Source organism: Bos taurus, chromosome 20 (genome assembly GCF_002263795.3).
Source record: "Bos taurus isolate L1 Dominette 01449 registration number 42190680 breed Hereford chromosome 20, ARS-UCD2.0, whole genome shotgun sequence".
Classification (NCBI taxonomy): Eukaryota; Metazoa; Chordata; class Mammalia; order Artiodactyla; family Bovidae; genus Bos; species Bos taurus.
Window position 1 is genome coordinate 3,227,828 of NC_037347.1, and position 15,595 is coordinate 3,243,422.

A 15,595-nucleotide genomic window follows, 5' to 3' on the forward strand; every position below is an offset into this window, starting at 1 on the left:
GGGCGCAGAGCGGGGCACCTGAGCCGAGGGACCCTTGCCTGCTAGGCGGCTCCGGAACGGGCCGCGCTTCGCACACCCTCGCCCAAGGTGGTGCAGCCCTCGGCTGCTTCCTCGCCTCGCTCCCCGCTCGCTCACTCTCCTGAATCAGAAGAGGGCTTGGCGCTCAGCCTGGAAAGCACTTGCTAAAATCTGATCTGTTACTTCAGCAGCTTTCAGACTCGGGAAGGTCTTGGCACGCAGACAGTTGGAACGCTGGTGCTTCCAAAGCCGTGGAAATGAAGGAAGAGGGTTGGGGTGGGGGGGCGGTGGCGGGAGGGAAAGAGAAGAGGGACTGAAGGAGCCGACTTCAGCCGATTAGAACCAGACCAGGCTGCTTTAGCTTGGGGTGGGGGGTGCGCAGAGGAAAAGGGACTAGGAAGTGCCAGCTGCCCTAGCCCCCCACCCACCTGAGCTCTGAGGGAGGGGCCCTCGAAGGAGCTGGCCTGGGGCCAGAAGAGACTGTCTGCCCCTGTCCCCTCTGGCCTGAAGGCAGGTGTCCTCCTAGGGCTAGAGAGTATGCTTAGGCCATGGTTTTCTGGATTCTTGAGGTGCCCTGGGGAAGCCCCGAGCAGGGAAAACGGTGGTTCTTCCAGGTGTGGGTGTTTTGTGCCGTTGGGCCAGCGGTCTCTTGCAGAGGGTGGTGGCTGTAGCTGTAGTGGCTGTGGTGAAGGGTCTGCTTGTCTCCCCTCCCCCCCAGGAGAGAGTTGTTACCATCAAGATGGACTTTGAGCTGCGGGCAGCTAGTTGGGACTGCAGGCAGGAAGCATGGATGGACAGACTGATGGGTTCTTTCCTTCTGTTGGCCAGGCTGGGGTCCCCGGTGACTCTTTGAATCAATACAACTGGAGTCAGTAACTTAAGACTGGCTGTTTGCCAAGCAGATGTGACCCTATGTGGTGGCGGGGGCGGGGTGGGGAATAGCTGGTGTCAGAGAGAGAGGCCAGCGCCTGGCATGGCCTGCCTGGTTTGCAGCTGAGTCCCCAGGCAGAGGGCAAGCCCCAGGGTCACTACAGGGAACTGCTTGTCCGACCTGGGTGAGAGCCCTTCCCCAGTGTCCTGAGCCTGGGGGCGGGGACAATGAAATGGGCATGAAGTAGAGAGAGATGGTTTCAGACCTTGTTGCCCAAGCCTCTTGTCTGCTGCCTCTTGGTCCTTGAAGCGGGGTCCAGGAGGGGATGCTCTGTGGTCTTTGTGTTTGCTGGGAGAATGTAAGGGAGGGAAGCTGCACTCTGCATCCCGCCTTCACGTCCTGGCTAGAGCTAGAGCCAGCCTTTGCGGGGAAGAAGCTGGGGTGGCCCGTCTGGGTTAAGTCTTCAAGCAGGTGAGGGAGCCTTCCTCCTCTCCCCTCCCCTCACTGCCCTACCTCTCCCCTTTGCAGTCTTTCCCTTTCTAAACTGCCTTAGGTCTGACTAATGTTTTTAACTCGTGGTCCATGTACCCTTGGGATGTCTAAGGATGGGATTATGGGGAAGGGGTTTGAAACAGTGTTCAAAATGGTGCCCAAATATGCAGTGTCTGAGAGAGTGTTCTCAGCTCCCCATGGATTTTGGAAAGCACCCATGATGGCTGAAAGATAAAGCAACACTACCCTAGGGAGTTACAGACAAGGTTGGCAGGTGCAAATCCTCCTGTATGCTCTAGGGCCAAGATGGAGTGGTCTTAGAGGTGAAGTTGAGGGTGGGTCCCCCACAGGAGCCTGCAGGAGTCTGGAGGCTGCTCCCCGCTGCAGTGTTGGCCACCACCAAGAGAGCAGCTATTTCCTGGACAGTGGGCATTTGGAGGGTGGTTGTGAGTGTACCCTTGGTGAGCAGGACCCAGTGAGGCTCCCCGCATGGTGGGAAGGCTCAGGAATCTGCCACCCTGTGGATGGGCCTGAACCCCAGCTCCATCTTTCCCTATACATGGACCTTTGTGAGACTTAGTTTTATTGTGGGGGGCCCTGAGGATGAGATGGCCTACGATAAGGTGTGGAAGAGGTTTTGCAAATTCTCATCACCCAGGAGGGCACGTGGCTCTGTCGGAAACTCTATATACTTAACGCCCTTCCCTCCCAGCCCTAGTGTTTTGGAGAACTGGTCCTTTATTAGCAATGGAGTTTCTGGGCTCCTGCCTCTTCCCATCTATTAGCCACCAAGCCCCCAGCGGGCCCCCTGCCCCCAGCCACATTTCCATGAGCACAGTCAATGCCAGACACTGCCCCCACCCTGCGACGTGGTGAGCCCCACCCTCCCCCACCGGCAACCCCCAGGAGCTAGAAGCTGGGAATTTAATAAAATCCTTTCTCCACACGACTTGGGACACCATGGATAGCTCAAATCGGAAGAATTTTAAAAATTTCCAAGGGGAGCAAGCGGCGTGACCAGTAAATTGCTTTTCTGCACTTGGCTGAGCGCTGACAATGACACCGGGCTGGGCCTTTCACGCAGCTCGGCTGGCACCTGCCTGACATTGTTCCTGCCGCTGGGCTCCGCTAGGTCCTGGCCTTCCCTAGACAGGCCGTGAGGCCGGAGCCCCCGGTCCCGCCTCCCACAGCGCTGCTTCCTCCCTCACCACGCTCGTTCAAGTCTGGAAGTGTCCTTCCAGGCCTTGGCCTGACCACCCCTACACCTGGCCCCCTCAGTGCGGTTTAGAAGCTTTCTTCCAGTTCACTAGGATGGCGAAGCCAGAGACAGAGTTCTCTGGAACCTCGAAAGAATGGAAAGCAGTCCTGTTGGGTTGCACTTTCAATTTCTCAAGAAGCAGCCTCATGCATCCGTTCGTCTGACCAGTCAGGTGTCCCTTCCTCACATGTTGGCCGCAAGCCTGGTTCTTGCTGGCCCTGGAGCAAGACCAGTCGCTTCCTGGCCTCATGGAGCCCCTGGTCTAGAGAGGGAGTGTACCAGATTCATAGGAGCTCCTTCAGCGCCCTCCTTTCTAGGATGTGAAGTGCTGAGAGTCAGGGAGTGGCCTCCTGGCTGACAGAGGGGGAAACCAAGGCGGGGGAGAAATGACCTGCCTTTGTTGAGCAAGTTTTGCTTATAAGAATTTCCAAGTGGCTCTTGCATCAGGAAGTTTGTTTCATTCTTGCTACCATGTGACAAGGGAGACCGAAGTAGGTGAGAATGATATTCCCATCTCCCAGATGGAGAAACTGAGGCCCAGAGTGGGGAAGCAGTTTGTTCAAGGCCACGGCTAAGCTTCAACTCTCTGAAATCAGGATCTCATATTCTTTCCAGCATACCAGGCAGACTTTTCGAGAAATACTGAAAGAATGCTGATGGGGACACTGAGTCTCCAAAGACATGCTAGGGGTCCTTAATGAGAGATCTGGTGATGGGTTGGATCTCCATGATAGGATCCCTGTAGTTGGGATCAGAGCTGGTGGGGGCCTGGGGGCTGTCTGTGGTTGAGAGCATCTGATCTGGTGTCTTCAGGCCCTGTTTGTCCTGGAATGTTCTGGTCTGAAAGGGTTTCTAAGCTAGAGGTGGGAGTTTTGTAGGGGGCACAGGGCTGGTGGGTTCAGCCCTTTCCCCACATGGAAGGGGAGAGGGGCACCCTGCCAGCCTTCCTGCAGCCCAGGAGTGTCACCTGCTCTGAGGCAAGGAGGTGGATTTTTAAAATTTCCTGTGGTTGGCACCGCCAGGGTCCAGCAAGCTCTGGGTAGCATGTCAGGGCCACAGCATTGCCTCTTCCCTGCCCTGGAGACTGTGAGGGCACAGTGGGGCCCCAGAAGGAGGTGGGAGGGGACAGGGAGGAGACTTTCTGCCCTCAGCTGGCCCTGATCAGAGATGTTCTTGGTGTGGGAAAGCAGGGTGCAGGCACGTCAGGCTGACACCTGACTGGGAGCTACGGACTCGTTATGTGAAGGACGGTTTCTCACAGCACCTAGGCTGTACCTCACAGGCAGCCTGAGATTAGGAATTCTCAGATGAAGGGAGTGAGGCTCAGGGGCATGAAGTAACCTGCCCTCGGTTGCATGGTAGGAGAGTGAGGCAGAGTGGGATTCACCTCTAGCTTGGCCACTCTAGGACCCAGGCTTATGAAACAGCACTTTAGAGGCTCCGAGTCTGCCAGGTTCAGAGAGTCGCTCTGCCTTGTCTTTGCTGTGTGCTCTTGGGCAAGTTACTTAACCTCTCTGGGTCTCAGCTTTTGCGTGGATAAAATGGGAAGGAAACAACCAGTAAAACAGTTCCTCCTCCCTAAGGATGTGGAGCAGGGGGTAGTGCAGAGCCCAGGGCTCTGAAATCTTACCTGCATTTCACAACTTTGCTCTGGAGGACTCCCTCCACCACCCTGTGAGTGGCGTAAGCTCCACTTGCCCACGTCACTCTAGCTCCTGGTGACTGGGGAGAAGGAAGGGGTTGATTGTTTTCTTTCTGAGGGCAGGAGTTGTGTGATGGACATCTGTGTGCTCCCTATCTTGTGCTGGGTTGCACTTGCCCCTCACTCACAGGAACCCGTGGCCAAGCACTTAGAGGAGGGTAATGCCACGGGCCCTGCCAGTGAGGCTGAGGAGAGCCACCGGGCCTCAGGCAGGGCCGGCGCCTGCTGTTGGCTCCTTGGGTCTGAGCACTGGGATTTGTTCGGGAACATCGAAGGGTAAGCGGGCACTCAGGCTTTAGGCAGACTTGCTGATTGTGGCTGGGAGGTGACTGGCTCTTGTTTGCTCTGACATCCAAATGGCATAAGGCCTCAAGTCCATTTAAAATACTGCTTTGCTGAGGATGGGACCAGAGAAAAGCCCCCCCCATGGGCCACAGAGCAGAAACGTGCTGAGGATGCTTGGATTGCAGTCCTGGCTCCGTCCATGGCTCACTGGTGGACCTCCCTCACTGTGCCTCAGTTTATCCACCTGGGGGTCAGTGAATTGAGCTAGGCAGCTTCTGTGAAGCTTGAATATGTGGGCCTTGACATAGGAGAAGTCTTGGTTTGAATCCTATCTGTGCTGCTGAGCAGCTCTTTGGCGAATTTCTTAGCCTTCCACCGTTGGCATTCAGTTTTCCCCATCTGTGTAATGGAGCCATGGAAGGTACCTGCTTCCTAAGGGTCATGGTGAGGAGGACTAACTAGGACAGTGCACACAGAGCAGCTACACTCAGTAAATAACTGAGTCATTGTAATTGTTCCATGGATTATATGCTCTGTGTGTGCTGACATGCTGCACAGTGCTGGAGAAAGCCAGAAGGACCTGCTCCTTGCATCGGTGATATCAGGCCCCCTCTTGTTTAGGTCTGAATTGTATCCTCATTGCATCTCTCACTGGAGGCTCTTATCTCCTCATCAGCTGAGAAATAGGAATAGTAATACCACTCCTTGGGAATAGTCACTGAAGCCATATCATGAACCTGGTATGCAGTGGGCATTCAATTATGGTGCTTCTCATTGGCAATCATGGCTGACCCTGGACTGGGTTTTGAGCAGGATGAAGAAGATATCTAAGGCTTCGGCATTTTTCCTGAATGTTCTCTGTGAAGAGACGGCAGGTGCCTTGGGCAGAGTGGCTTTTTACCACTCTCGCCGTCCCACCTCTGCCCCAGAACCCCTTCGCGCTTTGTCCCTGCTCTATGACCAGTGCATTCTCTGCTGGGGCTCACAGGGATGAATAGGAGCTCAGGCTCTGGACTCAACCTACCTGGGTCATACCCCACCTTGGCCACTTGGAAGCTGCATGATTGAGGGAATTCTTGGCTTCTTTGTGGCTCAGCTTTAATATGAGCATCAGGGTGGGAGCCCCCCTGGGGTTGCATTGTGGTCCCCTGGGGGAAGCTCTTGCTGCAGCACCCGGCTCGTTGCCAGCGCTCAGTGACTGCGAGCTGCGGTGACGCGTTTGACTCTGGTGTGCCCCGAGTCCTGCCTGTCTGCCAGCCCCTGGTTCCTGAAGGCAGAGGAGGCCTGGCACAGACCGACCATGTGGCACTAAGTCAGGTCAGCGAGTAGAGGGCTGTGGGGAGCAGCTTCCCTGAGGGCCGGGCACCTGGATTGAACCCCTCAACCCTGTACCAGCTGGGGGCCACAGGGTATTCAGGACCTGTCCCAACACTCAGGAACTTGAGCGAAATCTGTGCAGAGGGTGTTCTGATGAAGGGCCTTGAAACTAGATTCAGGGTAAAGGGATAATCTGGCCAGGGAAGGAATTCCATTTGAATCTTGAAAAAAGAACAAGCTGGGTGAAGAGTCTGAGCCTGCCTGTGTGTGTGTGTGTATGTGCATCCGTGTACACACAGAACAGCCTTTGCAGGAACATGGAGCATTTCTGCAAGGGGCAGGGAACAGCCTGCTGTGCTCAGGGGACTCCACACTGGTTGGAGTGGCTGGTGCATCAAGTTCAGGAATGGGGCTGATGGAAAAGGCCATGATGGGCCTTGAATGCCGGAATAAAGGGCTTATTTATTACCTCTTTGACATGCAGGACCATTCTCCCCACCCAAGGGCTTCCAGGAAAAGGGACTGGAAGGAACGAGAAAGGGAGGAAAGAAGAGAGCGTGGGTCCGTAGGAGTCCTGCCCCCTCCCACAAGCTGGCTCCAGGGTTGACTGGCTGTGGCACCCATATTGACGATCTGTACAGAGAGGCTGATGTATGGGGAGGAGGCGCCCCCGGTCAGCGCCTTGGGTGGCAGCACCCCCTCCCGTGGTGATGCTCAGCCCTGCCAATCAATACATTGACAACCCCGGGAGCTTAATGGACAGGCTGGGGGTGGGGAAGTACCCTTTGGAGGGTCACTCTGTCCTGACTGGGATGGATGTGGTGAGTGTGATGGCAGAGAGGGAGGAGCCCAGAGCTGCAGGGTGGGTGGGGCCTGGGTCTGAGTGAGCCACGCTGAGCTTCAGGGGTGGCCCGGCCTTTCCCCTCCGCTTCCTGTCCAGGGGTGGCCACCGGGGAACCTGATGGGCTCTGAAGCAGAGACAGGACCTGGTCTTGGCACGTCCATGTTGGTCCACCTTGGGCAGATCCCTCGGCCTCTCTGTGTCTCCCTGCATCATGGGGATGGTGATCACGCTAACCTGCTCAGGTCCTGTGAGCAGTGAGGAAGCGGGACCTGCAAAGTGCTTAGCTCAGGCCCTGGCCCTGGGCACGTGCCCACTAGGTGGGTGCCAGCATTTGCTTCGCTCTCAAGGACAACAATAATCCACAGAGCTCTATGACTGGCATCAGATCCTGGGCAGGAGGCCTGGCTTGCTCTCGAGGAAGAGTTTGGGAGCTGCCTTTCAGCTTGGAGAGGGTGCTGACTCTACCAGGGACCACTCCTGGAGGGGAGTGCAGGGCTTGGGGTTGAATCCAGAATTTGGAGAAGCTCTGAAAGCCCTCAGCACAGCCGGCCCAACGCTGCTCCTAGAGCAGGAGGCAGGCGGTGGTGGAATGTGGCCGGAAGTCTGGGGGCTGCCTCTCCTGGGACCGGGGAGACCCTCCCTTTCTGGGCAGGCTGCCTGGAGACAGGGGCATGGGTTTTGTGAGGCCTCAGGAATGGGGACCTGGGCGGGAGGGGGCAGTCTGAGCCCATCCTCCTCTCTTAGGTAGGATGGGGAGCTCAAGGCCTTCGGTGCTTCCATGTTTAATCCTCCACCTCAGTCCCTGCCCCACTGGCTTGTGGCAAGAGTCAACTGCTTTCCTGAATGGGGGAGAGGTGGGTGACAGAGAGAAGGGAAAAGCAGAGAGAAGCAGGCCAGGCTGAAGAGGAGGGGAGCGTGCATCCTAAGCTGAGCTGGATCCAAATCTTGATCCTTTTTTGCACCAATTCTGTGCAATGTAACCTATCTGAGCCTCAGTTTCCTAATCTGGGAAATGGGGATAATGATCATACCAACTCATAGGGCTGCTCTGGGGACAACATGAGATAATTTACTTAAAGTTGTTCTTAGCACAGAGGACATGCTCCATAAGTTGTGGCTGTTTAGACAAAAGAAAAAGAAAAAAGGTACCTAATGATTACTGGTGTTTTTCTGAGATAAATAATTATAAGCAGTCTCATTCTGCTGATGAGAAAACTGAGGGTTAAAGAAATGGAATAAGTTGGTGATTTGCGATGGAGCCAGGTCACACTTGAGGTCAGTGAGTGTTAGTTTCCTTGGTAAACGTGTATGGTGTGGGTGTCCAGATGTCACATGTGTATATAGGAGACGTGGCCGATATGGGTGGGAGGTGGGCCCAGGAAAAGATAGGACATTCCTGCAAACATGCCTTCAGAGCCATGAGGGATTGGGGAGATGGAAACCCGGAAGCTGGCCTGGTGTGGGGGGCTCACGCCAACATCTGTTCACGCATGTTACTTTCCCTCCAAGGTGCCTAAGGGAGGAGGCTTGGAAGGTGGGTGGGGGCTGGATGGTGAAGGACTACGTGTGGGTGCTGTGCTATGGGTAGGGGGGAGCCAGGTGGATTCTGGAATAGGGGAGCTGCCCACCGTGAGACTGCAGGCACAGATAGCAAGCTCTGTTCCACCAAGCACCACCGTGTCCATGCCAGGTTCTGGGGCACAGCTGCGGGGGGACAATTGAACCCATTTGGCCATTGCTGCCCCATGCAGTTCTTGGGTCTGGGCATGAGTATTCCCATCACAGCCCAAGCCCTCAGGTGAGGGAGGGGGCCCCCAGGAGGCAATCGTGGTCTCAGTCAGGCTTCAGGGGGACCCCCACCGCAGGCTCCCCTGTTGTGGGAAAAGCCGCCTTGACCCAGAAGGCAGGTATGTGGTGGGCGGGAGAAGGAGAGTCTCTTGTAAGGCACCATTCTCTGCTCCAGCAGACCCCTGCCTGTCCAGCCCTGCTCACCTCGTGAGAGCTGTGGCCTTTTGATTCCTGTCACACTGCAGCCTTTCAGCACCCCTGGCGGTTATGCACCTGGACAGGTGTTAGCCAGGCAGAGAGCAGCTCGGACTGCTCTAGGAAGGCCTGGAAGATGGGCCCCCCTTGGGCAGTGAGGCCAAGTAGCAGGAAAGGGAAGGGAGAGGACGCTCCTGAGCGATGCTGCTCTGCTGAGCTCCCAGGGAGACCCGGAGAGGTGGACAGGTGCTGGGCCCTCCTCCACAGGAGGCTGAAGAAGTGTGATGAGGTACCGTGTCTTGAGGTCTTCTTAGCAAAGAGCCTGGAACAGAGGAGAGCTTAGCAATTGATGGCTTCAAAAACCTTCTCTTGGCACTCAGCTCATCTGGTTAGTAAGTGGTGGGCTGATTTTGGCTGCCAGGACCCCCTCATCCTAGCCGCAGTTGTATGGCAAACGTTTGCCAGGTGCAAAGGTGGAGATTCAGGGGTACACCAGGTAAACTGGACTGTGGGGACAACGAACAGTGCGTTATAGTAGTGCCCACAGGCCATAACCCAACCTGAGGCCAGAGGAGAGGAAACCGGTACCTTCCAGAGGAGGTACCTGAGGGCAGGGGCCAGCCAGGCAGAGGGCACTGGGTGCCTTTTTTTTTTTTACTTTTTATTTTGTATTGTAGACCCAGGTGGCACAGCGGTAGAGAATCTGCCTGCAATGCAGGAGACACAGGTTGGATCCATGGGTCGGGAAGATCCTCTGGAAAAGGAAATGGCAACCCCCTCTAGTATTCTTGCCTGGAGAATCCCATGGACAGAAGAGCCTGGTGGGCTACAGTCCATGGGATCGCGAAAGAGTCGGACACGACTGAGCGCACACACAAGGCTTTATCCAGGGCTTTTGTTTTGTGTTGGCGTGTATCTGATTGACAGCGCTGTGATAGTTTCGGGTGGACAGCAAAGGGACTCAGCCATGAAGGATCTGGCCCGTGCAAAGGCCTGCAGCCCCCAGAGGTCCCACCCAGGAAGCCCAGGGCGCTCCCCACCTTTCCAAACGGACGGACTCTGTCTCCATGTCGGAGGCCACCCGGTGACCTCCCTCGGGATTGACCTGGCCCCAGAGTGCGGTGCAAATGGTGGGAGCTGGGCAAGATGGATTGTCCCCACACCCTGGGAATGGCCCCCGCATAGCCTTGCTGACCCTGGGTCAGCCGGCCGCCTCTGCCCAGTGGGCCAGGAGGAAAATCGTTAACTGGAGGCTGCTTCCGGGCGGGACAGCGCCCCTCAGGGACCGGGGGTGAGGAGATTGGTTTGACCTCTGGTCAATAAGGTCTCCTGTGAGCAGGAGGAGATCTGGAGAAGAGGGGAGGAGGCCTGGCCCTGGGGGAGGGGACAGGGCCGGCCCACATTGGAACGTCATTCCGCAGGCCCCTCAGGTGTGGGCCTCGGGGGCACACAAGCTCTGTTCTCCCTGAGCACCAGGGTGTCACAGGAAGTGGGTCCCAGGTATGAGAACTGGCTCTGAATGGGCTGGCCACTGAAGGTCGTGCAAGTGAATCGTGTGCACGCGTGGTGTGCCGGCGAACAGACCCTGCGCCCTTGGGCAGTGCAGTTCAGAGCAACCAACTCACGTTTTCTGAGCCTTGGTTTCCACATGTGCTAAATGGGGTGATAAGCATTCCCGTGTCCTGGGGCTGAAGGGACGATCAAAAGCACTGACGTCTTCCCAGACTGTCATCTGAGCAGCTCAAGTGCCTTGTCCCTAAGGACGTGAGAGTGTGACCTTCTTGTGTCTGCGGGGTTTCACCAAGAGCCTCTTGAAGGTATCCCTGGTATCCTCCCAGTAGTTTTTTATTCTAATATCTATCTCCTGGGCTATGCTGGGTCTTAGTTGTGGCACAGGTGATCTTTGGTCTTCACTGCAGCATATGGCATCTTTAGTTACGGCTTGTGGGGTCTAGTTCCCTGAGCAGGGATCAAACTCAGGCCTCCTGTATTGGGAACGTGAGTCTCAGCCACTAGACCACCAGGGAGGCCCCCCTCAGTAATTATCTATGCCTGCTGAGCACTTGACTCTGTACCAGGCAACTATTCATGGCAGCCCATGAGGTGGGTATCGTTGGCACCTCTCAGTAACTTGCCTGGGGACCCCTAGCTCAGGAGTGGCTAGCCCTGCGTTTTGAACCTGGGTCCTGCTCCCGACGGCACTGGTGGGGCAGGCGGGGCCCAGTAAGGGGAGCTGAAAGCAGCAGTCTGGGGACCGTACAACTTGGGGCTGCCTCTGCCAAGGCCTGCTCTGTGCCCTGTTGGTCCAGCTTCAGAGCCTCAGTGTCCTCACGTGTCATGTGGGATAGTGTTCCCACCATGAGGAGGATAGTGAAGGTTAAATGACGTGGTTCAGCTGAAGTGCCTGCGAGGCTCAGGCTGGGGTGGGAGGATGCGCACAGGTCAGCCAGGGCACAGAGACCTTGGCTTGGGCATGAGCAAGTAAGTGTGTTAGTCACTCAGTCGCGTCTGACTCTTTGCGACCCCACGGAATGTAGCCCACAGAATTCCTCTGTCCATGGAGTTCTCCAGGCAAGAATACTGGAGTGGGTAGCCATTCCCTTCTCCAGGCATCTTCCTGACTCAGCGATTGAACCCAGGTCTCCTGCATCACAGACAAATTCTTTACCATCTGAGCCACCTGGGGAGCCTGGGCTGGGGTGTAGAAATAAGGAAAACACAGCTCCTGCCCTGAGGAGCTCCACAGCTGAGGACATGCTCATGCAGTCCTGACTCCAAGAGCTCTTCCATGGGCTGAATGGCGTCCTGCTCACATAGGAATGGGATCCTGAAAGCCTAGCATGCCTAGAACAAACCTGGAATGCTGTCTGGACTTCAAGAATTACTCAGCTTTCTGGTTAATGGGCTGGGACAGGCATACAATTATCAGGGCACAGGGAAATCTAGTGGCGCTGGTGGTAAAAAAAACCTGCCTGCCGATGCAGATGTAAGAGAATGTGAGCTTGATCCCTGGGTTGGGAAAATCCCTGGAGAAGGGCATGGCAACCCATTCCAGTATTCTTGCCCGGAGAATCCCGTGGACAGGGGAGCCTGATGGGCTACAGTTCATAGGGTCACAAAGAGTCGGACATGGCTGAAGTCACTTAGCACGCACGCACGGAAACCTCATTCAATGTTACATGGGATGACAGGACCCCAGATCTTTTCAGTGTTAACTTGTTCATTCATTCATTCATTTGACAAATGTTTGAGTTTCTACTGTGCTGAGTGCTGGGGATATGGCAGCAAACAAGTCAGGGAGACAGACAAAAACCAGAGAAGTAGATGTCATGTCAGGTTGATGAATAGAAAGAAAAACGAAGCATGGTAGAAAGATGAAGAGCGGCTAAAGTGGGGGCTGCCCCAGAAGCAGTCACGGAAGTCCTGTCTCAGGCTGTGACATTTGAGCAGAGACTCCAGTGAATTAGAGGAACCAGAGGACAAAAATCTGGGCAAGAGCAGTGAAGCAGAGGGAAGAGCAAGTGCAAAGGCCCTGAGGCACCTGTTGGGTTTTCTGTGTGGAATGCTCAGAGGCAAACTCAGGCAGCCAGTGTAACTGGGGGGATGATGGAGGTGGAAAAGTGGTCAGGGGCTCATCTTGCAGGGCCTTGAGGCCACGATGGGGACCTTTATAAAAATGTGATGGGAAGGGACTTCCCTGGCAGCCCAGTGGTTAAGGCTTTGCCTTCCAAGGCAGAGGGTGAGCGTTCCCTAGTTAGGGAGCTAAGATCCTCTATGCCTCATAGCCCAAAAAATAAAAACATAAAACAGAAGCAATATTATAACAAATTCAATGAAAGGCTTTTAAAAAATAGTCCAAAAAAAAAAATCTAAGCTTGATGGGAAGCCCTGGAGAGTTTAGGAGAGGATTACACAAGGTGATTGGATTTGCTGGGAGATGGACTTCAGGCGGGAGAGAGTGGAAGCAGAAAGCTGGTGAGGAGGTGGGTGCAAGTTGTTCAGGTCTCACCTGGACCACGTTCAAGAAAGGAAGACCAGAGAGACACTGTTGGCTCAGCCAGAGGTGGATTCCTGGAGAGTGTGGTCAGACGTGAACTAAACTTCTAGTTGTTGTTTAGTTGCTAAATCATGTCTGACTGTTTGCAACCCACTGGGCTCCTCTGTCTATCGTATTTCTCAGGCAAGAATTCTGGAGTGGGTGGCCATTTTCTCTTCCAGGAGATCTTCCCGACCCAGGGATCGAATGCATGTCTCCTGCATTGGCAGGAGCATTCTTTACCACTGAGCCACCAGGGAAGCCTATAAAAGTGGATGGATTTTTTATGTGTGTGTGTATGCATAGGCTATCTCTGCAAAGTATTAGTCGTTCAGTCTTGTCTGACTCTGTGACCCCATGGTCTGTCCATGGAATTCTCCAGGCAAGACTTCTGGAGTGGGTTGCCATTTGCTTCTCCTGGGGATCTTCCCGACCCAAGGATCAAACTGGGGTCTCCTGCATAGCAGGCAGATTCTATATCATCTGAGCTAACAGGGAAGCCCTAAACTTCTAGGGTACAGGGAATTTGATGGGAGATGCTAAGCAAAAGCTTCTCTACGGGGGGTTCGGGGTGTGGGCAAATGCTTGGTGGTAGGGCCAAGCATAAAGACCATTACAGTATGAAGAGGAGAACCCCTCCCGCATCAGCTCCTGGGGGGAGAAGTGGCAGTGGGGTGTAGCTCATTCATTCCCGGGAAGCCACTTGCCAGGTCTCTCTCCTTTCCCACTGAGGACCTAAACAGCAATGACATGCCCCTAATCCCTGTCCCATCTCTGTGGTCATTTTGGTACTTTTCTTTCCGTTGGCTCACTTTACCCTCACGGCCATCCTGGGTTGCAGTCAGGATGGGGGCTCTGCTCCACTCTTTTACTGGGGAGATATCTGAGGCAGAACAAACTGTGTTCTCAAGGTCACATGGGCAACTCTGGTCAATATTTCTTACTTTAATTTGGGGCTGTGGCAGAAAGAAAGCAAACTTTGCTTGCTGTCAAACAAATGTGTTTTCAAATAGACCTAGACCTGATTCTTAGGTTTGCAACTTCCTGGCTGGGCCACCTCGGACAACTTGCCTCAGCTCTCTGAGCCTCAGTTGCCCCATCTATGAAATGGGGGATAACAGGGCAACTGAGCTTCCCTGGTGGCTCAGCAATAAAGAATCCACCTGCCAACGTAGGAGACACAGGTTTGATTCTCTGGGTCAGGAAGATCCCCTGGAGAAGGAAATGGCAACCCACTCCACTATTCCTGCCTGGGAAATCCCATGGACAGAGGAGCCTGATGGGTTATAGTCCTTGGGGTCGCAAAGAGTCAGCCACGACGGAGCGACGGAGCAACGGCAAACAGGGCAGTTATGAGCATGTGCTGGCGCTTGGCCCAGAGCTGCCATCACGGAGGCCCTCGCTCTCTGCTGTGAACTGGCTCCTGCACGCAGGGGGTCTGGGCTTCCAGGGTGGCTCACTGTCACCCCTTTCCCCGCCCAGGTGCTGGCGGCCGAGGAGAACGTGGACTTCCGCATCCACGTGGAGAACCAGACGCGGGCTCGGGACGATGTGAGCCGCAAGCAGCTGCGGCTGTACCAGCTCTACAGCCGGACCAGCGGGAAGCACATCCAGGTCCTGGGCCGCAGGATCAGTGCCCGCGGCGAGGACGGGGACAAGTATGGTAAGTGTCGGCCCCTTCCTGTCCCACTGTGTGCACATCCTTCCTGCTCGCCGAGACCTCAGGTTCGAATCCCAGCGCTCCCAGATCCTGGCTGTGTGGTCCTGCCCCCAGTGCTGAGTCTTTCTGGGCCTCAGTTTTCTCATCTGTGGAACAGGGATGCAGAAGCACATCCCTGAGAGCCTTGTTGGGAGTAGTAACTGAAGACATGAGTAAAGCCTACTCTTGCTGGTCAATGCCCCATAGATATGAGCTGTCATGGGTGACTGTGGCTTGCCTGGGGCTGGCGTCTAACAGGTTGCTGCTGCTCCCCAAGTGTCATTTCACCTGTCCACGTTCAGATGCTTGGGTGGGAGCCTCTGGGGAATGCTTTTTGGAGGTTTGTGGTGGTGATGGACATCGGCCTGGTGCAAGCGTGTGTGTGCATGAGTGCATATGTGTGTGAGAGTGTACGTATTTGCGTGGAGAGGTATGTGCGTGTGTGCTCTGTGGGCTCAAGTTTGCTCTCTTATGAAACATGGATGCTCATACCACCTGGGGCTGCCCTTGACCTGCCTTTGACCCTGGAACGACCCAGCTCCCCTGAGGTGTTCAGAAACCGTCACCTGCCCCAGGCTGCCTCTGAAGGGGGCCGGAAGGAGTGAAGCACCCCCACTCCCTTCCATCCACAGGCCCCTAGCCCGCAGAGATCCTCAGCCGTGAGGGAGGCACCCAAGACTCCTCCCACCCGGCCCCTGAGCGAGTGCCGACCGCGCCCTCACCGCTTCCTACCTTCCCGGGCCCGGGTTCTGGAAGGTGTCCCAGGTCCCAGCCACGGGCCCGGGGGCTGTGGGCGGCCGCGCCTGCCAGCCTGGGCTGTTCTGAGACGAGGCTCTGCCTGCCCGCCGGTCCCTGCCCATTGCAGTCAAGACAGGACAACAAGACAAATAATTTCTTGGATCTCTTTATCTTGGACACCATTTATTCTCCCTGTGCCCCGGGGCAGGACTGACCTCATGGTGGGCCCGAGTCTGGCAGCTGCGCTGTCACTGGGGGCTGGGTTGGCCGGCCGGGCTGGGCCGTGCTGGGCTCTGGCTCCTCCAGGCCAGCTGCCTCCTCCCTCTCCTGCCCCATCGCTCGTTACTGCCTC

General features: G+C 55.5%; 1 protein-coding gene across 1 annotated transcript in view; it reads left to right on the forward strand.

The window, feature by feature from the left end:
* Positions 1 to 15,595, forward strand: part of FGF18 (fibroblast growth factor 18) — a 35,632-nt gene that overhangs the window by 881 nt on the left and 19,156 nt on the right. The window contains 1 exon segment of the mRNA NM_001076007.2: positions 14,289 to 14,469. Within this exon segment, the coding sequence (NP_001069475.1) occupies positions 14,289 to 14,469 (181 nt within the window).